This window comes from Aspergillus pseudotamarii (genome assembly GCF_009193445.1).
Source record: "Aspergillus pseudotamarii strain CBS 117625 unplaced genomic scaffold BDV38scaffold_39, whole genome shotgun sequence".
NCBI classification, from domain to species: domain Eukaryota; kingdom Fungi; phylum Ascomycota; class Eurotiomycetes; order Eurotiales; family Aspergillaceae; genus Aspergillus; species Aspergillus pseudotamarii.
The window spans coordinates 19682-34825 of NW_022475053.1; the positions used below are offsets into that span (position 1 = coordinate 19682).

The following is a 15144-nucleotide window of genomic DNA, read 5'->3' on the forward strand; positions in this document are numbered from 1 at the left end:
CTTTCTTTTGCACATCGAGTATTAGCATAGATAGACAGAAGTATCATGCAATGATAATGGCCTCATGAATCATCAAACATATCACGATCATATTCTCCCCATTATCAAAACCTCAATCACCACCCCCAAACTCCACAGCTTAATCAACTAATATGACGAACCATCACCACACCTCCATCTAGCCATACATACCATCCCACTCTTCCTCATCATCTTCAACCGGCTTCTTCCTCCTAGCCTCAGCCTTCTCCCTCTCCTGCTTCGCAAAATCCGTCCGATCAAGCGGACACGTGCCCCTCAACCTCAACCACGGCCGCACACACTCCAGATCAAAAAGATGCGTCGGATGGCATGGTAAACGCACAACAAGCGGATACTGGTCCTCCAAAAACGCATTCCCGCAAATCGGACAACTCTGCGACGGCTTCAATGAGGCCTTAGGCACACGGTCCAGAACTAACCCCAAACCAAACATCAGCACTAACCCAACCCCAACTTCATAATAAAAAGGAGAAAGAATACATACCATCGCAAAATTCCTCACTAACACCCTCAACCTCCCGCGGAGGCGTCTCGGCCGAGCTCAGCAAGCTCTGAATCATCTGCGTCAGGAGGTCATCATCGCCTTCGCCGGAAGTGGGTACGCTGTGGTCGCCCTCGCGGCGCATCAGATCGAAGGCTTCGGCGAGGGAGTAGAAGGCTGCGCTCACGTCGCGCGGGACGGGAACGGCATGTTCCCTTGTGCGGGCTTCGTCGGGGCTAATTTCGGAGAGGGTCGCGAAGAAGGTGGAGAGGTCGGGGCGCCGACGGTGTGTTGAGGGCGTTGCTGTGCCCGGGTCTGTTGTATTGTGTTCAACTGTTTTCTTTTATTAGATTTGTCTTTTTTTTTGTTAGATTAAGGAGACGTGGGGTCGTACCTTCGTAAGTGGACATTTTGGTTGTTGGTGTTGAACTTGTGTTTTGAGGGGAGGGGTTGAGGTGACGAGGGGCGCGGGGTCGGGCCCAGGTTCCCTGGCAGTTCGGGGTCTTGGTTTTGGTGATGGGTTGTTATTTGGTGTAGGTTGTGTCTGAAGGAGAAGGAAGAGGGAGTGGACTGCAATGGGTTTTGGAGTTGTTATATTGCTGATTGTTCGGTGAAGTTATGCGGAGGCAGCAACCGATAACGCGTTTTAGTGGTTCAGTGCGGAGGTCGAAATTCTATTTGGGTTATGGTCCATGAGCACAATGGGATTAAAGGCACCACATGACGTACTGGTCGTATAATGTATATGTTAGTCTTTTAGACCAATTCAATATTCTTGACTTTATTGAACTAAATGACCTTATACTCAATTCCACCGCAGTGCCATGTTGTAGATACACATGAGATATATACATGTCCTAAGATATACCGCAATCCGAGATCCTTCCACGATATCTCATTAAGTCAATAATTGAAATTTTCATATACTATTTCTTTCCCCGGAAGCCAATTCAACACCGAACTCTTCAAGGAAGGACCACCACAGAAGTACCATACGTCCGCCAAGGATGGATCTAGATCTTTAGCTTCCATTCGGCGACGTTCGACTTGTGCTCCAGATGCGACTAATGTTGCCAGTTGTTCAGTAATCTTCTCATCCTGTGTCTCAGGCCCAGTTATGAAAAGGCTTGTGGCGTGGGGTAATTGAAGGAATCGATTGAATGTGTCCAAAACCAGACCAAGGTCGCGAATGGAAATTGACCAAAGTAAACGTAAGCGACTGACATCAATATCAGGGAGTTGGGCAAGAAGTGGCGTAATCCCGATACCACCGGCTATGAAAGGAATTTTGTGATGCTCACTTGGTGTTCTCAAATAGAAGTCACCACCGAAGCCTTTCAAAGGTACCTCCAAACCCGCTCGCTCGTTGGTTCTGAAAAGGTAATCGGTTACATTACCGTGTCTCCGAGCAGTTATCTCAAACTCTGTAGAGCGGTTATGTACTGGATAGGACGAAATTGTGAAAGTTCGGACATAGTCATCATTGATACTCAATGGGTCATCATCTTTCATGTGACTATACCCCATGTCCAACTCTTCTTGGAAGGAGAGGGTAGCATATTGCCCAGGCGCCCATGTCCCGATCTTTGATGGATTTGATATTTGAAAACGAAACCGGCATATTGTCGCGGTAAGTAACTCCTTCTTCACCAACATAGCTGTAGCAGAGGATTTTTCATCTCCTATGGCAGCAGGGCTAGCCTTTTCGCTGGCCAAGTATCGTACACTTGGATTATATGGAGATTTTGCTCCTGCAACGCCACGAAACGCTAATGATTTCTCTACGTACCGAGCTGCGGTGACAGTCACTTTCACGGCTAGGTTCGATCGTGGAATGAGAGCGGCGGCCTCTTTCCCCACCAAGATCTCAGTTTGTCCAGTGACGTATAACGCATCTCCTGTTTCAAAATCCGGAAAGACAAAGCCTGCCAAAGGTGTTGTTTTAAGGTTACCCAGAGTTTGATACAGGCGATTGCCGGAATATTCTGGGTAAGCAAATACCGCTCCGTTAGGTTCGTTAGATATCACACGGACAAAGCCTGGAGGTCCACCACGGATGTTGGTATCCATATCCACATCTCCATGTCGTGAGGATATAAACAACGTGTCCGCACGATCAAGGAGCTTCAAAGCGCTAGAGGGCAGCTGAGGGGACTCCGAGATTAGTCTTGGAGTAGGCAGAGCCGGGGTAATGTTTCTAATATTTATATACTTGGGACAATTGCCTGCAGCTGTAAGCAACTCCTGGATATAGTCTTTTAATTCCAATTCTTACCAAGACTTGCTTCTATTTGCACAAGCAAATGCGCAAACCCTACTTTGCTGGAGTCAGACTGATTCTCTTCGTTCATTTGTATCGATCCGGTGATTTTCCTCCCAAAAAGCTTTGCCCTTTTGCGGGTCGCTAGGTCGACAACTAGGCCAGAGACCAACTGCCCGGACTCCCCTGAGCTGTTATGTAGCAGTATCTCTGCTAGAGGGTCATGCTTGCTATCAACAGGGGTCCTAACCTCGATCTTGGATTGAGAAGTTGGTTTGGCGAAGCCTACCTCACCACCCCACAGCGTTGACCAAGGCCGTCCCTCTCGATCAACGGCACCGATAGCAAGCAAAGGCGAGTTTATGAGCAAATAAGTTGCCCCGTAACTTAGAGAAGGCACTGTGGGGTTGATGATAGGCGGAATACGGAGCAAACTGCGCATTTGTATTTCGCCATCATGCCAGGGAAGGGTATCAGTTAGAAGGGACGCCATTGATTGATGTGTTGATGCTATAAAAAGTATGGGATTCTCATGATGAGCTATAGATCACTGATACTAATAACAGAGATATGTGTTGATATTGACGAACACGATTGGATTGGTCAGCACCCGATACTAGGCCTTTTGACTAGTTAGTGACATAAGTGAACATTATTTTCATTGACTTCAAGAAGACATAAGTAATCATCCTAAATACCGATGGCTCGGCAGGCGGGGAAGAGGTTTGCTCTGTTTGACTGCAGATTGGCAGTTTGGACCGCAATGGGGATGCCTAAAGGCTGTCTGACGTGTCATGTGATCGTTGCCCTGGACAGCACGTGTAGAGAAAATAATGGCGATTGTTCAGGATCCACACTTTTTTCAATGTATCCGGGAACAATTTAGCCCAAGCTGGTACAGTCCTCTGAACGGTCATACAGGTACTTGACTTCCTGGATGCCGTTTGAATGACTGGGGCAAAAACCACCCCAGCAACAATCGTCATCGTATTTGACTATGCCACTAGTGGACTCCATCCTTGTGGTTGGTTTCTTTCTTTAGCAACACCCGCAGTGGAGCCAAAGATCGGCCACAGAGGAGGCTTTGCATTGCGACGCCTGTCTGGATCAACAGCCCACAGCCTTCGCTCGTTGGGCTTTTTCTGTTTTTCTCCCTTGTTGATTCGCATTTTCACTTTCTTATTTACTCCTATTCATATTCCTTCTTGCTGGTTCAAGGGATATCAAAATTTTTATTCAACCACCCTCCTTCACGTGTGGTGGCACTGATTGACGACAAGTGGATCTTTGTTTTGTTATCATATCAACATCCATACATATTTTCCCCCACACGAGACAAAAAATTAATTAATATCGACTGATTACTGCTTGATCCAAGCGCATCACCACCCCGACTCAAACAGATATCAACATGCGATCCAAACCTAGATCCGTGAAACCATCGGCGTACCCTGCAATACCATTTCATGCTATCCGCGCTGTGGGCTTTATTTCTACTCTGGTCGTCGGTATCATTCTAGCCGTCTTCATCTACAACCTCCACCAAGGTGGCTTCAAACTTCCTTGGGCATTCCTGGTCGTAAGTCCCGCATGAAAAACCCACTCCCTCAAGAAATGTAGCTAATATAAACACACCCTAGTTGCTGATCACCGTTATCCTTTCCCTTCTTAATTACGTCCTGACTACCATAACCCACTGCTGCTATGGTCTCTCGCCGCGCCTATCACTCCTATCGAATACGATCTGTCTTCTTCTCTGGCTCATCTCCCTCGGCCTCCTGAGCTGGAGCATGTCCCAAACGATTCTGACTACCTGCAACGCCACGTACTGGGCTACTTCTACCGGTATCACCGTTTGTCGGATATACAAGGCATTGTTCGCCTTCACTGTCTTAGGGAATATCTCGTACATCGCCGCCATCGCCCTCGATGTTATCGTACGCAGACGTCAGACTCGTCTGGGCGAGTACGACCCCATGGCCAGCAACCCAGCCTTGAACGATTACAAGATGCACGATCGCAGCAGCAGTGCCTTGTCAGGAGGCATGGGTCCTTATGGTGGACTCGATGAACAACATCCCGCGCTTCGCTCGAATCATCACACTGATGATGTCTACAGCGATATCCCTGCGCCGGGCAATTATTCCAGTCAGGCGATGCCCCCGCCCGTGTATGGCGCCAGTTCCACCTTTGAGCAGCATCATGGTGGTGAGGCACAGGATTATTATCAGCCGACGCCTACTCGTCCTCGTGTCCGATTTAGCGCTTATGGACATGACGGATACAGTCACCCAACTGAGCAGACGCATTATGATCCTGCGGCATATAGATGAGCTCTTGCGGTACATACCATTTTCTAGATGTAACTGGACAATCACTAGGAATTGTACAGTATTGGGGACTGTCTGCTTACAACGGACCTGGTAATGTGTCGATTATATGAAACTCGAGCTGATGTGTTACGATCTTGCAGTGAAGGGCTCATACTTGTTTTGTCAGGGCGTAATAGGTGTATTATTTATATCAAAGATGTCGTCCTTTCTGTCAGTCTTAGATGTTATGATCATGAATCATGCCAGATTTGTATGATTGTGGTTATTTTTTCTCTCTCTAAATACTTCTTTCTCTCCGAGAGAAGCAACCGTAGTCTAGAGCATTGTATTCGGCTTGAGCATATGAAGCATATAGTTAATGCTAAGGAGGTTAAACAAAGTCCATGGCTTGCCAGAGTTATAGATCATAATGAGTCAAGGCTGATATAAGAGATAGTATTAGTTCCAAGACAAATAAGGAAAGATATGGACCACATTTGATATTCACGAGTCCACCCAACGTTATGATTCCATGTATGTTTACATAATGACCTCGTTGGCGACATCCTGGATATGTGATTAGTTGTGTTAAGAGAACATTTGAGGGATAGAAGAGGCACATACACGCTTGAGTTCCTTGTACGGCAGACACACACAGTTTTGCACCCGTACTTCATCACCAACGGCACACTCCTTACCCAGGATGGTGATGCTCTGTACCTTGACGCCGTGCTTCACGATGCTAGTGGAATGAGTTCCATTCGCAATAGGGGTACCCTCGACACGGGCCCAGGCACCGACCCGGCCGCTCCATCCTATGATCGAGTGCATCACGCAAGCGTCGTGTTTGATCTCAGCATCCTCGAGCACGATCGAATCCTTAACGCGGGCTCCTGCACCCACAACCGCACGGGGGCCAATTGAGACATTGGGTCCCAGCTTCGCCGTGGGATCAACGGTTGCGGAGGGGTGGATGAAAACTGGGGGAACAATGGTCGCGGAGGGAGCGGTAAGTTCGTCGGATTGGGCCTGGAAGGCCTTCTGGAGGTAGAGAGCATTGGCAGGGACGGCAGAGCCGGCAGTCTTAATCTGGCGCCAGAAATCTTTCGTTTCGTGGACGAAAAATCGGTTGCTGTCGGCAAGGTCTGACAAGATATCCTGCTCTAGGCGGAGAACTTCGCTCTTTTCCGAGTCTTCCTCGGCAGCAACGAACGACGACTCTAGATTCTCAGAGGATGGGTAGGATACCAGACGGGGCCTGGTGGTGCGGCGTTTGATAGCACTGCGGATGGAAGGGAAAATGCACTCAGTTGCAAACAGATATACACCGCAGTTAATGAGGTTGGAGATATGCGATTCGGGTTTCTCGACATAGTGAAGCACTCGCTTGGTATGCGAATCGGAAACTATGCATCCGAAGTTGGTGGCAGCATCATTGTTCACTCTGGTTCCAAGAATAACAGCCTCCGCATCCTTCTCCTCAAACAGCCTCAGCATCTCCCCAAGCGGGAAAGAGCAACAGACGTCGGCATTAAGTACGAAGATGCGCTCCGGTTTGCCCTTGAGAATGGCATCGCGGAAGTGGTAGAGACCACCAGCGGTACCTAGAGATGTGTATTCGCGCAGATACTGAATGCGGAATTGGGGGAACTCCTTGGTGGAGTCTTTGATGAAGTCGCGAAAGACGGTTTCATCGTAGTAGCCGACTAGGTACACATCTCGGATATCGGGGATCTTTGCGAGGGCTTTAAGGCCATGATAGATGATAGGATGTCCGGCAACTTCGAAAAGAGGCTAAAGATAGATTGTATCACTCATTAGCACATGCTCGGAGATTATTCAGGGGTCATGGGGAGATCAACGGAGGGGGTCACTAACCTTGGGCACATCGAGAGACAGAGGCCTGAAACGGGTTCCTCTGGATGGGCCACCGACCTAGCAGCAAGTCATGTCAATTATAACCATCTAGCGACCGGGTTTCTGCAGTATATACCAAGATGATAGCCTTGGTGGAGGCCATGTTGGTATGTTCCCGCACTGGTACTTGAAGCATTGGGAAAACAATGGGTGGGGTGGGGAATATGAGTAGGTATCACAAGATAAGTTTAGTGATGTCGCAATGGAGAAGAGAGTGAGGACGAAAAGTGATATCAATCACGCAAAGAGGGCGGTAAGTAAGGATAAGGATACGGTAGAAAGTTTTCTCAAACTAGGACCGGAACCTTCTTGGGCGTGAATGCTAAAGATGTCCGGAGTCCCATCAGGAGAAAGAGAGCCTAAAAGCGGATATTCCATAAATAACTTGGCAGTAAAATTCACCGCTTTCGTCCATGGTGATTTATAGCTGCCTTCCTCTTTGGGACATTAATACGAAGGTATATGGATGAATAACAAACGATATAATCTCTTTGTGCGCCTCAGCTCTCCAGTGTTGATGGTAGCTAGTCCTAGACCCTCTCTCGAATATAGAGATAAATGTACTGCCAAAATCGAACCGGTGCGGGGTTTCCCTCTCCACTACAGTGACAGTCAGATACTAATCTATGGATGGTACGTCTCAACATGTGCGAGGACCATGGAAAATTATTAGTACATAGTATTTGCTACTATCCTATAGTGGATAAACCAGTCAAGGTGAATACATTGACTTACAAGGATGATAGGCGGCTATAGAGCAAGGCGTCTACAGAAAATATCTTCAACTCTAGATATGGTAACCTTTGGGATAGATTGGTGTACGCGACTGGTTATGCGACATTGTGACCATAACAAGATGATTCTGCTGTGTGTTCACCTACATCGTGATTCAGTCATATCCTTAATCGCGTATCCAGCAAATCCTCATCGCCTGATTTGAACGAACCGGCAACCCCACATCTTTCACAAAAACCCTCGCAGCAGTCTTCAGGAATACAAGAAAAACTATGAGTCAGGTATCCTGACAGGCTAGTGTCCTAGTATACATTCAACTATATGCCTTTGGGGAGCTTTTCCGGAGTTTGGGATCTGAAGACTAAAGGTAGCGTGAACATTTCCTCGTCTTCCTCTTTCTTGATCGCCGAGAGCCACTCTTGCGCTTGGGTAATCTTTTTCTTCTCCTTAAGCAGGTACTGGCGTCGACGTTGGCGTTCAAGGTCTGGAGCCATGAGCTCTTGACATCGTTCAAGTGACATACCATCTGTATCGGAGATATGTAGCTCTTTTTCGATAACCGAGACGAGTTCCTCTCGGCATTTTGAAAAAAGTCTGGTATGAATACCCTGGCACGTAGAATCGACGAACCGTGAACTAGCTACCTCATAGTAACCCCGAGTGGACTAGAAAGTCAGCGTCTGTGCAGAGTGTTGAGAGTGACAAGAAGCTTACCGCCATCATCTTTACTTCTTGAAAGAACCTGTCGGGTCCAAGTTCAGCTGTTGTCAGCTTCTTGAGCTCAGCTGCCTTTCGGATGTCATTTTCTGGACACTTTCCCTGAAGTTCGAGGTATAAATCGGCTCTAGCCAGGTGGCGCCGAGTACTCAGAAAGTGGTGCGCGTCCTTGGTAGCATGTTCAAGTTGCGCTGTAGCCATAGTGAACGGTTTGTGATGTTCGATATTGTAATTATCGATAGCGTACTTTGTATGTTGCTCCTGAAGTTCTCTAAGATATTTCTCGATCATCCTTTTTAATTCCCTGAAGAGGGTTGTCTGATAGTACTGAGAAAATACTTCTCTGAGCTGCTTCAGCAGCATCTCTTTGACTAGATTATGTGTCGCCTTGAGGAAAACAAGCATTGGTCCATCCCAATGTTCGACACTCAGTTGCCGGAGCTTCTCGAGGGCCTTGGGATCTGCCTGGTCGGGGATTCCAGCACGGCATGAGTCCTCGTTAATTTCGCGGATGTTTTCCCAGGTGAACACTCGAGCAGGTTGGACGAACTGGTTGAAGTGATCGGTAAAGTATCCCGAAGCTCCCAGTTTCGGTGTCTGCAGATCTGGAGAGGCACTGGGGGACTTGCGCTTCACTGGCCTTGGCGCTGATGTCATTTCGCAGTCTGAATCTCCATCGGGTTGTACTGGAAAAGATGTTCGATCCAATTCTGATAAAAGCGACACTTTTGGGCGCGTACGGATCAATGCCGCTCTAAAGTCCTGCGCTATATGGCCCCAGATCTTCAGCAGAGGATAATCTGAAGAGCCTCCTTCAAAATTAGCGCGAATCCTGTCTCCCAGATCGTAAAGAAGCTTGCATAAGATGTATAGAACATTGGCAGAAGGTGGATCAGGGAGCTCTTTAAGTTCCTCATTGATACGAGCGGCCTTGGTATCGATTTGCTCAATGATCCCTGGAAGACAACCTTGGATCTGTTCTAGAAGGAGACTTGAAAGCGATGTTTGAAGGCGACGAGTTCCAAACCTATCTTGGTAGGGTGCTAACTCCTCAGCCGTCCAAGGAGGTGAAGCAAAGAAGCCGTCCTCCTCTTCTCGGGCTTGGGAATGTTCGATCGCTGGATCCGGATTGTTGCGAACAATGTAGTAGCCATGTCCAAGTTTGAATTTGTAACCCTCCAAGATATCTACCCATTGCGAATATGATTCACCTACCTGTATTCTATCAGGCTTTGTCAATACCCCTAAGGTGCGTTGATGAGCACCACGCACGTTTCGCATGATGCGTGCTGCGCTGGAGTTTGTTGCGTCATCCGTCATGGGCAAAGTCAATAAAACAATACAGTTTTGCTGTGAGATGTACTCCTTGACCAGGTTCTCAATGAGCAAGATAAGGTATCTCTCTTCGTCTAACTCTGCCTGGCTAATGACGCCAGGAAGATCATAGAATGATAAATTGGGAAAGTCGGGCGCTGAGATGTCAAGTCGCACAATGTTAGGCGAGAACTTGACTTGGTAATGCGTATTGGTACCCGCATTTTTTCCTGGAATATATTCTTTGGAAGGCTGTCCTGGATTCAGGATAGCAAGCTGGGCCCACTTGATGGCTTCCTGGACCTGGTCCTTGTCGGACAGCGTGATGAAGTGTTCCTCTTCCTGATCTTGTTCGATCCATGGACCAAGCGGCTGAGCCTTTCTGGGAGCTCTAAGCTTTCGCGATCCATCGTACATGTATTTCCGTGATAGGTATATCTGGCATACCCAAGGCCGGCCGGGCTCACCCTCAGAGAGATTTATCTCCATTGGACACCTCGTACAAGTACCAGCGCTTCTGGGAACCTTTATCTCAGACATTCCTTCTATGAGTGAGCTCTTGCCCGTACTCTGGTCTCCTATCACACAGATCTTGGGTAGAGCAATCTGGTTATCTTCTATGCCGATATGGCGGAGGTCTTGTATCTTCCGGACTAGGGCCTTCATGTCGCGTGCAATGACCTGGATCGCCTTATTCTCCAAAGACCTCATTTTGGATGGGGATTCCTGAGCGGTAACTAATAAAATTGTTAGCCTGCGTATCAATAATTAGATGGGTCTTATATACCGTCTGTAGAGTAGCCAGGGCTTCCCAGCTGCGACATCTTCGACAATCTAAAGCTCCCTCTCTGTGTGTGTGTTGAGAGATGAAGATGAAGGTGGTGACAAGAGTAACACTCGACAAGTAGGAAAGACAGCTGGGTTGTAAGGAGGGGTGAGGCGTGAATGAAAATGGTCAAAGGAAGCTGGAGGAGGGGGCGGGGCCCAAGTAAAGTGAATGTTTTATACAACATAAGCAAATATGTGAGTAGGTGTGTTATGCACACATCTCTTAGTACTATGATACAAGTTGTGTTGGATAAAGGCTATATTTACAATATACCGTACTTTTGGAACTGCCTGTCCAATCAAGTTTATATTCATGCTAAACCTTTAGCAAAACGTTATTGTCATATGCTTGTTGGTGAAGCCGAATTTGTTAAGACTGTAGAATTCTTGCACCCACAAGAATATTAAACCGCTGGACCTTTCCGCGTAAAAGCTTCATCAAGACGTCCCACTTCCTTCTAGCCACTGGTATCTGGTGGTGTAAGGATACCAATAATGACAGCCTGCGACTACCATTCTATATAGAATAATGTACCACATAAACCTCTCTGGTGGATCATTGTTCGCAAAGGCTGCATAATGTTTCCTCCTCTGCATCGATGATCTGGGATTTCAAACAAGCTAGCGCGTCTTTCTCAGATATCGCAAGCTGGTGTGTTAGCACAACGACCGTGTTGTGAATAGGTCCTGCCAATTGCTCTTTCTTTTCCCCTGGGTAGCTGTAGTAATCATTTAAAAGTGCCACTTCTTCTTCAAGTGGCTCAACAATACGCGTCACACTCTCCTTTTCAGCCGCATCTAACTTGATAACCATTGCTAACCATGCGACTTCATCGACCTTCCACGAGGAGAAATTGGCGCTGATTCATCAACTACTACGTACACATCCAATATCTCAATATCGCTTCATTACAAATTATGGGCTTCTCCCTTTCGATGCTTATTAAAATTGTATAATAAACTGACTCCTGTGAAATGACTTCTAGCCTCAGTGCACATTTTCCTAACGTTTTGTCCTTCGATATTCCTGCGTTTGTCGAATCAGATGTAGCAAGATAATTAACCATATTTCCCCGTGGGTAATAAGTAGTGATATCGAAAAGGTTCATATGCTCTACTAAAGATATGTGAAAGATACACAATCCTGTTACTAGATCTGCCCTGGAGCTAGTTCTGATTACTCTGGCTCTTAATCAATACCTAGAGAGCGCTCAGCACATATACTTCTGCCTTGAACTACGCTCCAGAATCAATTACTAGTTAGAAAGCGGCCCTGGGCTAGTCCCATTCCACTCTACTAGTGGCCAAGTGCAAAGCCCTGAGATAACCCAAGGCAGAAAGGGTAGATCAACACAGGACTTGAAACCTAGACAAGCTATTCTACATCGGAAGTAATAGGATCATAGAATCAAGAGCTTTAATCCAGCTATCGTAGGTCCTGGGATAGTGGATCTTACATACCATTACTTGTCTTATACTGTCTATCGTGTTTCTTTATTTCAACTTCTTTTAGTGCTGCAGATATTTTCTACTTCTGTAGACACACTTCAATGAACATTTGAATTAACCTTTCTGAAGTTGTTAACTACCACACCACTGAGGGTTACTGTCCCGATGTTACGGAATACTCCGTGAAGTCCCTTTGTTGACCGAGATGCAACCGTAGCCGTGCTGAGGCTAAGTCAGTGTATCTGCAGTTACGAGTATATTTACATGGACCAGCAAAAGCACATATAGCAAAGGTTTTTTGAGAAGAAATACTGATGTATATTTCTGATTCTCTGTTCCTATTGTTTAAGGCCTTGTCTACAATAGTGGTCTCCTTTAAGAGATATCGTGCGTTCCCCTCTATCTATGGAGGGGCAAAGGAAACCCCGCCTATGTGCCCTAAGCCCTAAGCCCTCAGGTAAGAATAAGGAACATGACTGACAGTTACCAGATGATGGTCTTAGTTTCAAGAGACGATTAAGGTAGAATGTCAAATTCTTAAGTATATTAAGTGATAATTTCATAAGAAGCCTGCGCATGAAGAATATCATGACTCATAGGAATTGTAGGATGTCATTGATTCTTAACGTGGGGTAATTAATGACCCAATGAAAAAAAAGTTGAGACTCCCGCCCAAAATTCTTTGGCTCACCCACCGAACCTCCGCCGTCTCTCATATCCTCACTCTTCTCCTTCAGTGCGACAGGACATATAATCCACCATGTCGGAACCCAATGCAGTTAAGGAGGCTGAGGCCTCCATGGCCAACCTCTTACTCGATGAAGTCACTGGTGAGAAGGTTTCTAAGTCCGAATTGAAGCGCCGTCAGAAGCTCCGTGAGAAGGAGGCCAAGAAGAAGGAGAAGGAGGCTGCTGCCCCTCCCAAGCCCGCGAAGAAGACTTCTGCTGAGGAAGACGAGGCCAACTTGACTCCCAACGTAGGTTTCTTGCTTCTGCTTTTAGATGTCTGTGCAGTGGCACGTCTAATTTGTAGATCGCTAACCCTGAGCTTTCAACCTTTCTTTAGCAATACTTCGAAATCCGCAGTAAGAGAATCAACAAGTTGCGCGAGACCAAGCAACCCGACCCCTACCCTCACAAGTTCCAAGTCACCGATGACTTGCGCCAGTTCCTCAAGGAATATGAGCACCTTGGAAAGGGTGACCAGCTGCCCGACAAGACCGTTCGTATCGCCGGTAGAATCTACACCAAGCGTTCCTCCGGCGCCAAGTTGATTTTCTACGACATCCGCGCAGAGGGTGTGAAGGTGCAAGTAGTGTGCCAGGCTCAGAACGCTGCTGGCGATGTCTCCTTCGAGGCTCAGCATGAGCATCTCCGGAGAGGTGATGTTGTTGGTATTGTCGGCTTCCCTGGTCGCAGTAACCCCAAGAACCGCCCCGATGGTGAGCTGTCTATTTTTGCTTCTGAGGTCGTGCTCTTGGCTCCTTGCTTGCACGCCATTCCCTCCGAGCACTATGGTTTCCAGGACAAGGAACAGCGCTTCCGTCAACGTTACCTTGACTTGATCATGAACGACCGCTCGCGTAATGTCTTCATCACCCGCTCTAAGATTGTCTCCTATATCCGCAACTTCTTCGACACCCGCGACTTCGTCGAGGTCGAAACCCCCATGATGAATGCCATCGCCGGTGGTGCAACTGCCAAGCCCTTCGTCACTCACCACAACGACCTCGACATGAACCTGTTCATGCGTGTGGCTCCCGAGTTGTACCTGAAGATGCTCATCGTTGGCGGCCTTGAGCGTGTGTACGAAATGGGTCGTCAATTCCGTAACGAAGGTATTGACCTTACCCACAACCCCGAATTCACAACCTGCGAGTTCTACTGGGCTTATGCCGATGTCTACGATGTCATGAACCTCACTGAAGAGCTGGTCTCCGGCCTGGTGAAGCACGTCACCGGCGGTTACGAGACTGTTTTCCATACCCAGTCTGGCGAGGAATACAACGTCAACTGGAAGGCCCCCTGGCGCCGTGTGGAGATGATCCCGGCCCTCGAGGAGGCCACTGGTGAGAAGTTCCCACCTGGTGACCAGCTACACACCGCTGAGGCGGGCGAATTCCTCAAGAAGGTGCTGAAGAAGACTGGCGTTGAGTGTTCTCCCCCATTGACCAACGCCCGTATGCTTGACAAGCTGGTTGGCGAGTTCATCGAGGAGACTTGCGTCAACCCGACCTTCATTACCGGCCACCCCCAGATGATGTCGCCTCTTGCCAAGTACCACCGCCAGAACGTGGGTCTTTGCGAGCGTTTCGAGGCCTTCGTCTGCAAGAAGGAAATCGTCAACGCCTACACTGAGTTGAACGACCCCTTCGACCAGCGTCTCCGTTTCGAGGAGCAAGCCCGCCAGAAGGACCAGGGTGACGACGAGGCCCAGCTCATCGACGAGAACTTCTGCACTAGCTTGGAATACGGTCTGCCCCCCACTGGTGGTTGGGGTATGGGTATCGACCGTCTGGTCATGTTCCTCACCGACAACTACAGTATCAAGGAAGTCCTTGCCTTCCCCTTCATGAAGGAAGACAAGTCGGCGGCCGAGACCAAGACCGCCGCCGAGGTGGTTGGTATTGAGCCCCAGCCGGAGGAAGGAATTCGTAAGTTTTTGTTCTATTGAAATGCTGCTTCTAAATGAAAGAGTACTAATATTCCGTGCCATGTTTAGCCCACAAATAAATTTATGAACTACACGGGATGATGGTTTGTTGACGACTTTTTGTTCTGCACGTTTAATTCGATGTCAATGAAGGGATGCCTAAGATCAAGATAACCAATATATCGAGACAGATCGTACATCTAGGTTTACAGCCTCAGAATAGAAAGGAGAGTATGATCGACTTGAGTGTTTCACTTTTGTAGTTCAACAAAAGACATAAATTCGATATATGCCTTCAATTGGTATCCAGTAGATTCAAAGCCATACTGGAGCATCAGGAGTACTATTTCGCCGCTCACAGCCTGAAAGCCCGCCTAATAATAATCTACAATGCCTTCCAAGTAAACCCCTTGCAAATAGACCCACGCCTTATTGGG

At 47.6% G+C, this 15144-nt stretch overlaps 6 protein-coding genes across 6 annotated transcripts; 2 read left to right on the forward strand and 4 right to left on the reverse strand.

Moving 5' to 3' along the window:
* Positions 1-178: 178 nt before the first annotated feature.
* BDV38DRAFT_284486 (uncharacterized protein) lies at positions 179-933 on the reverse strand (the record flags this gene model as incomplete). The annotated part of the gene is made up of 3 exons (XM_032060282.1): positions 179-456; positions 527-856; positions 918-933. 3 exons carry the CDS (start codon positions 931-933, stop codon positions 179-181), a joined length of 624 nt encoding a protein of 207 aa, XP_031911865.1.
* Positions 934-1271: 338 nt separating this feature from the next.
* On the reverse strand, positions 1272-3662 carry BDV38DRAFT_250878 (putative oxidoreductase, FAD-binding). Its single transcript, XM_032055004.1, has 2 exons — positions 2799-3662; positions 1272-2748 (listed from the first exon to the last, which is right to left on the reverse strand). Exons 1-2 carry the CDS (start codon positions 3274-3276, stop codon positions 1427-1429), a joined length of 1800 nt encoding a protein of 599 aa, XP_031911866.1. The 5' UTR covers positions 3277-3662; the 3' UTR covers positions 1272-1426.
* A 1-nt stretch (position 3663) lies between these two features.
* On the forward strand, positions 3664-5377 carry BDV38DRAFT_250879 (uncharacterized protein). The gene is made up of 2 exons (XM_032055005.1): positions 3664-4362; positions 4424-5377. The coding sequence occupies exons 1-2, from the start codon at positions 4195-4197 to the stop codon at positions 5114-5116; spliced, it is 861 nt and encodes a 286-aa protein (XP_031911867.1). The 5' UTR covers positions 3664-4194; the 3' UTR covers positions 5117-5377.
* Positions 5316-7330, reverse strand: BDV38DRAFT_250883 (mannose-1-phosphate guanylyltransferase). The gene is made up of 4 exons (XM_032055006.1): positions 7089-7330; positions 6974-7030; positions 5720-6889; positions 5316-5662 (listed from the first exon to the last, which is right to left on the reverse strand). The coding sequence occupies exons 1-4, from the start codon at positions 7146-7148 to the stop codon at positions 5636-5638; spliced, it is 1314 nt and encodes a 437-aa protein (XP_031911868.1). The 5' UTR covers positions 7149-7330; the 3' UTR covers positions 5316-5635.
* A 734-nt stretch (positions 7331-8064) lies between these two features.
* Positions 8065-10602, reverse strand: BDV38DRAFT_294243 (putative dynamin GTPase; the record flags this gene model as incomplete). The annotated part of the gene is made up of 4 exons (XM_032062456.1): positions 8065-8412; positions 8462-9679; positions 9956-10515; positions 10566-10602. 4 exons carry the CDS (start codon positions 10600-10602, stop codon positions 8065-8067), a joined length of 2163 nt encoding a protein of 720 aa, XP_031911869.1.
* Positions 10603-12751: 2149 nt separating this feature from the next.
* Positions 12752-14948, forward strand: BDV38DRAFT_122119 (lysine--tRNA ligase KRS1). Its single transcript, XM_032051131.1, has 3 exons — positions 12752-13031; positions 13121-14708; positions 14777-14948. The coding sequence occupies exons 1-3, from the start codon at positions 12816-12818 to the stop codon at positions 14785-14787; spliced, it is 1815 nt and encodes a 604-aa protein (XP_031911870.1). The 5' UTR covers positions 12752-12815; the 3' UTR covers positions 14788-14948.
* The last annotated feature ends 196 nt before the right edge of the window (positions 14949-15144 follow it).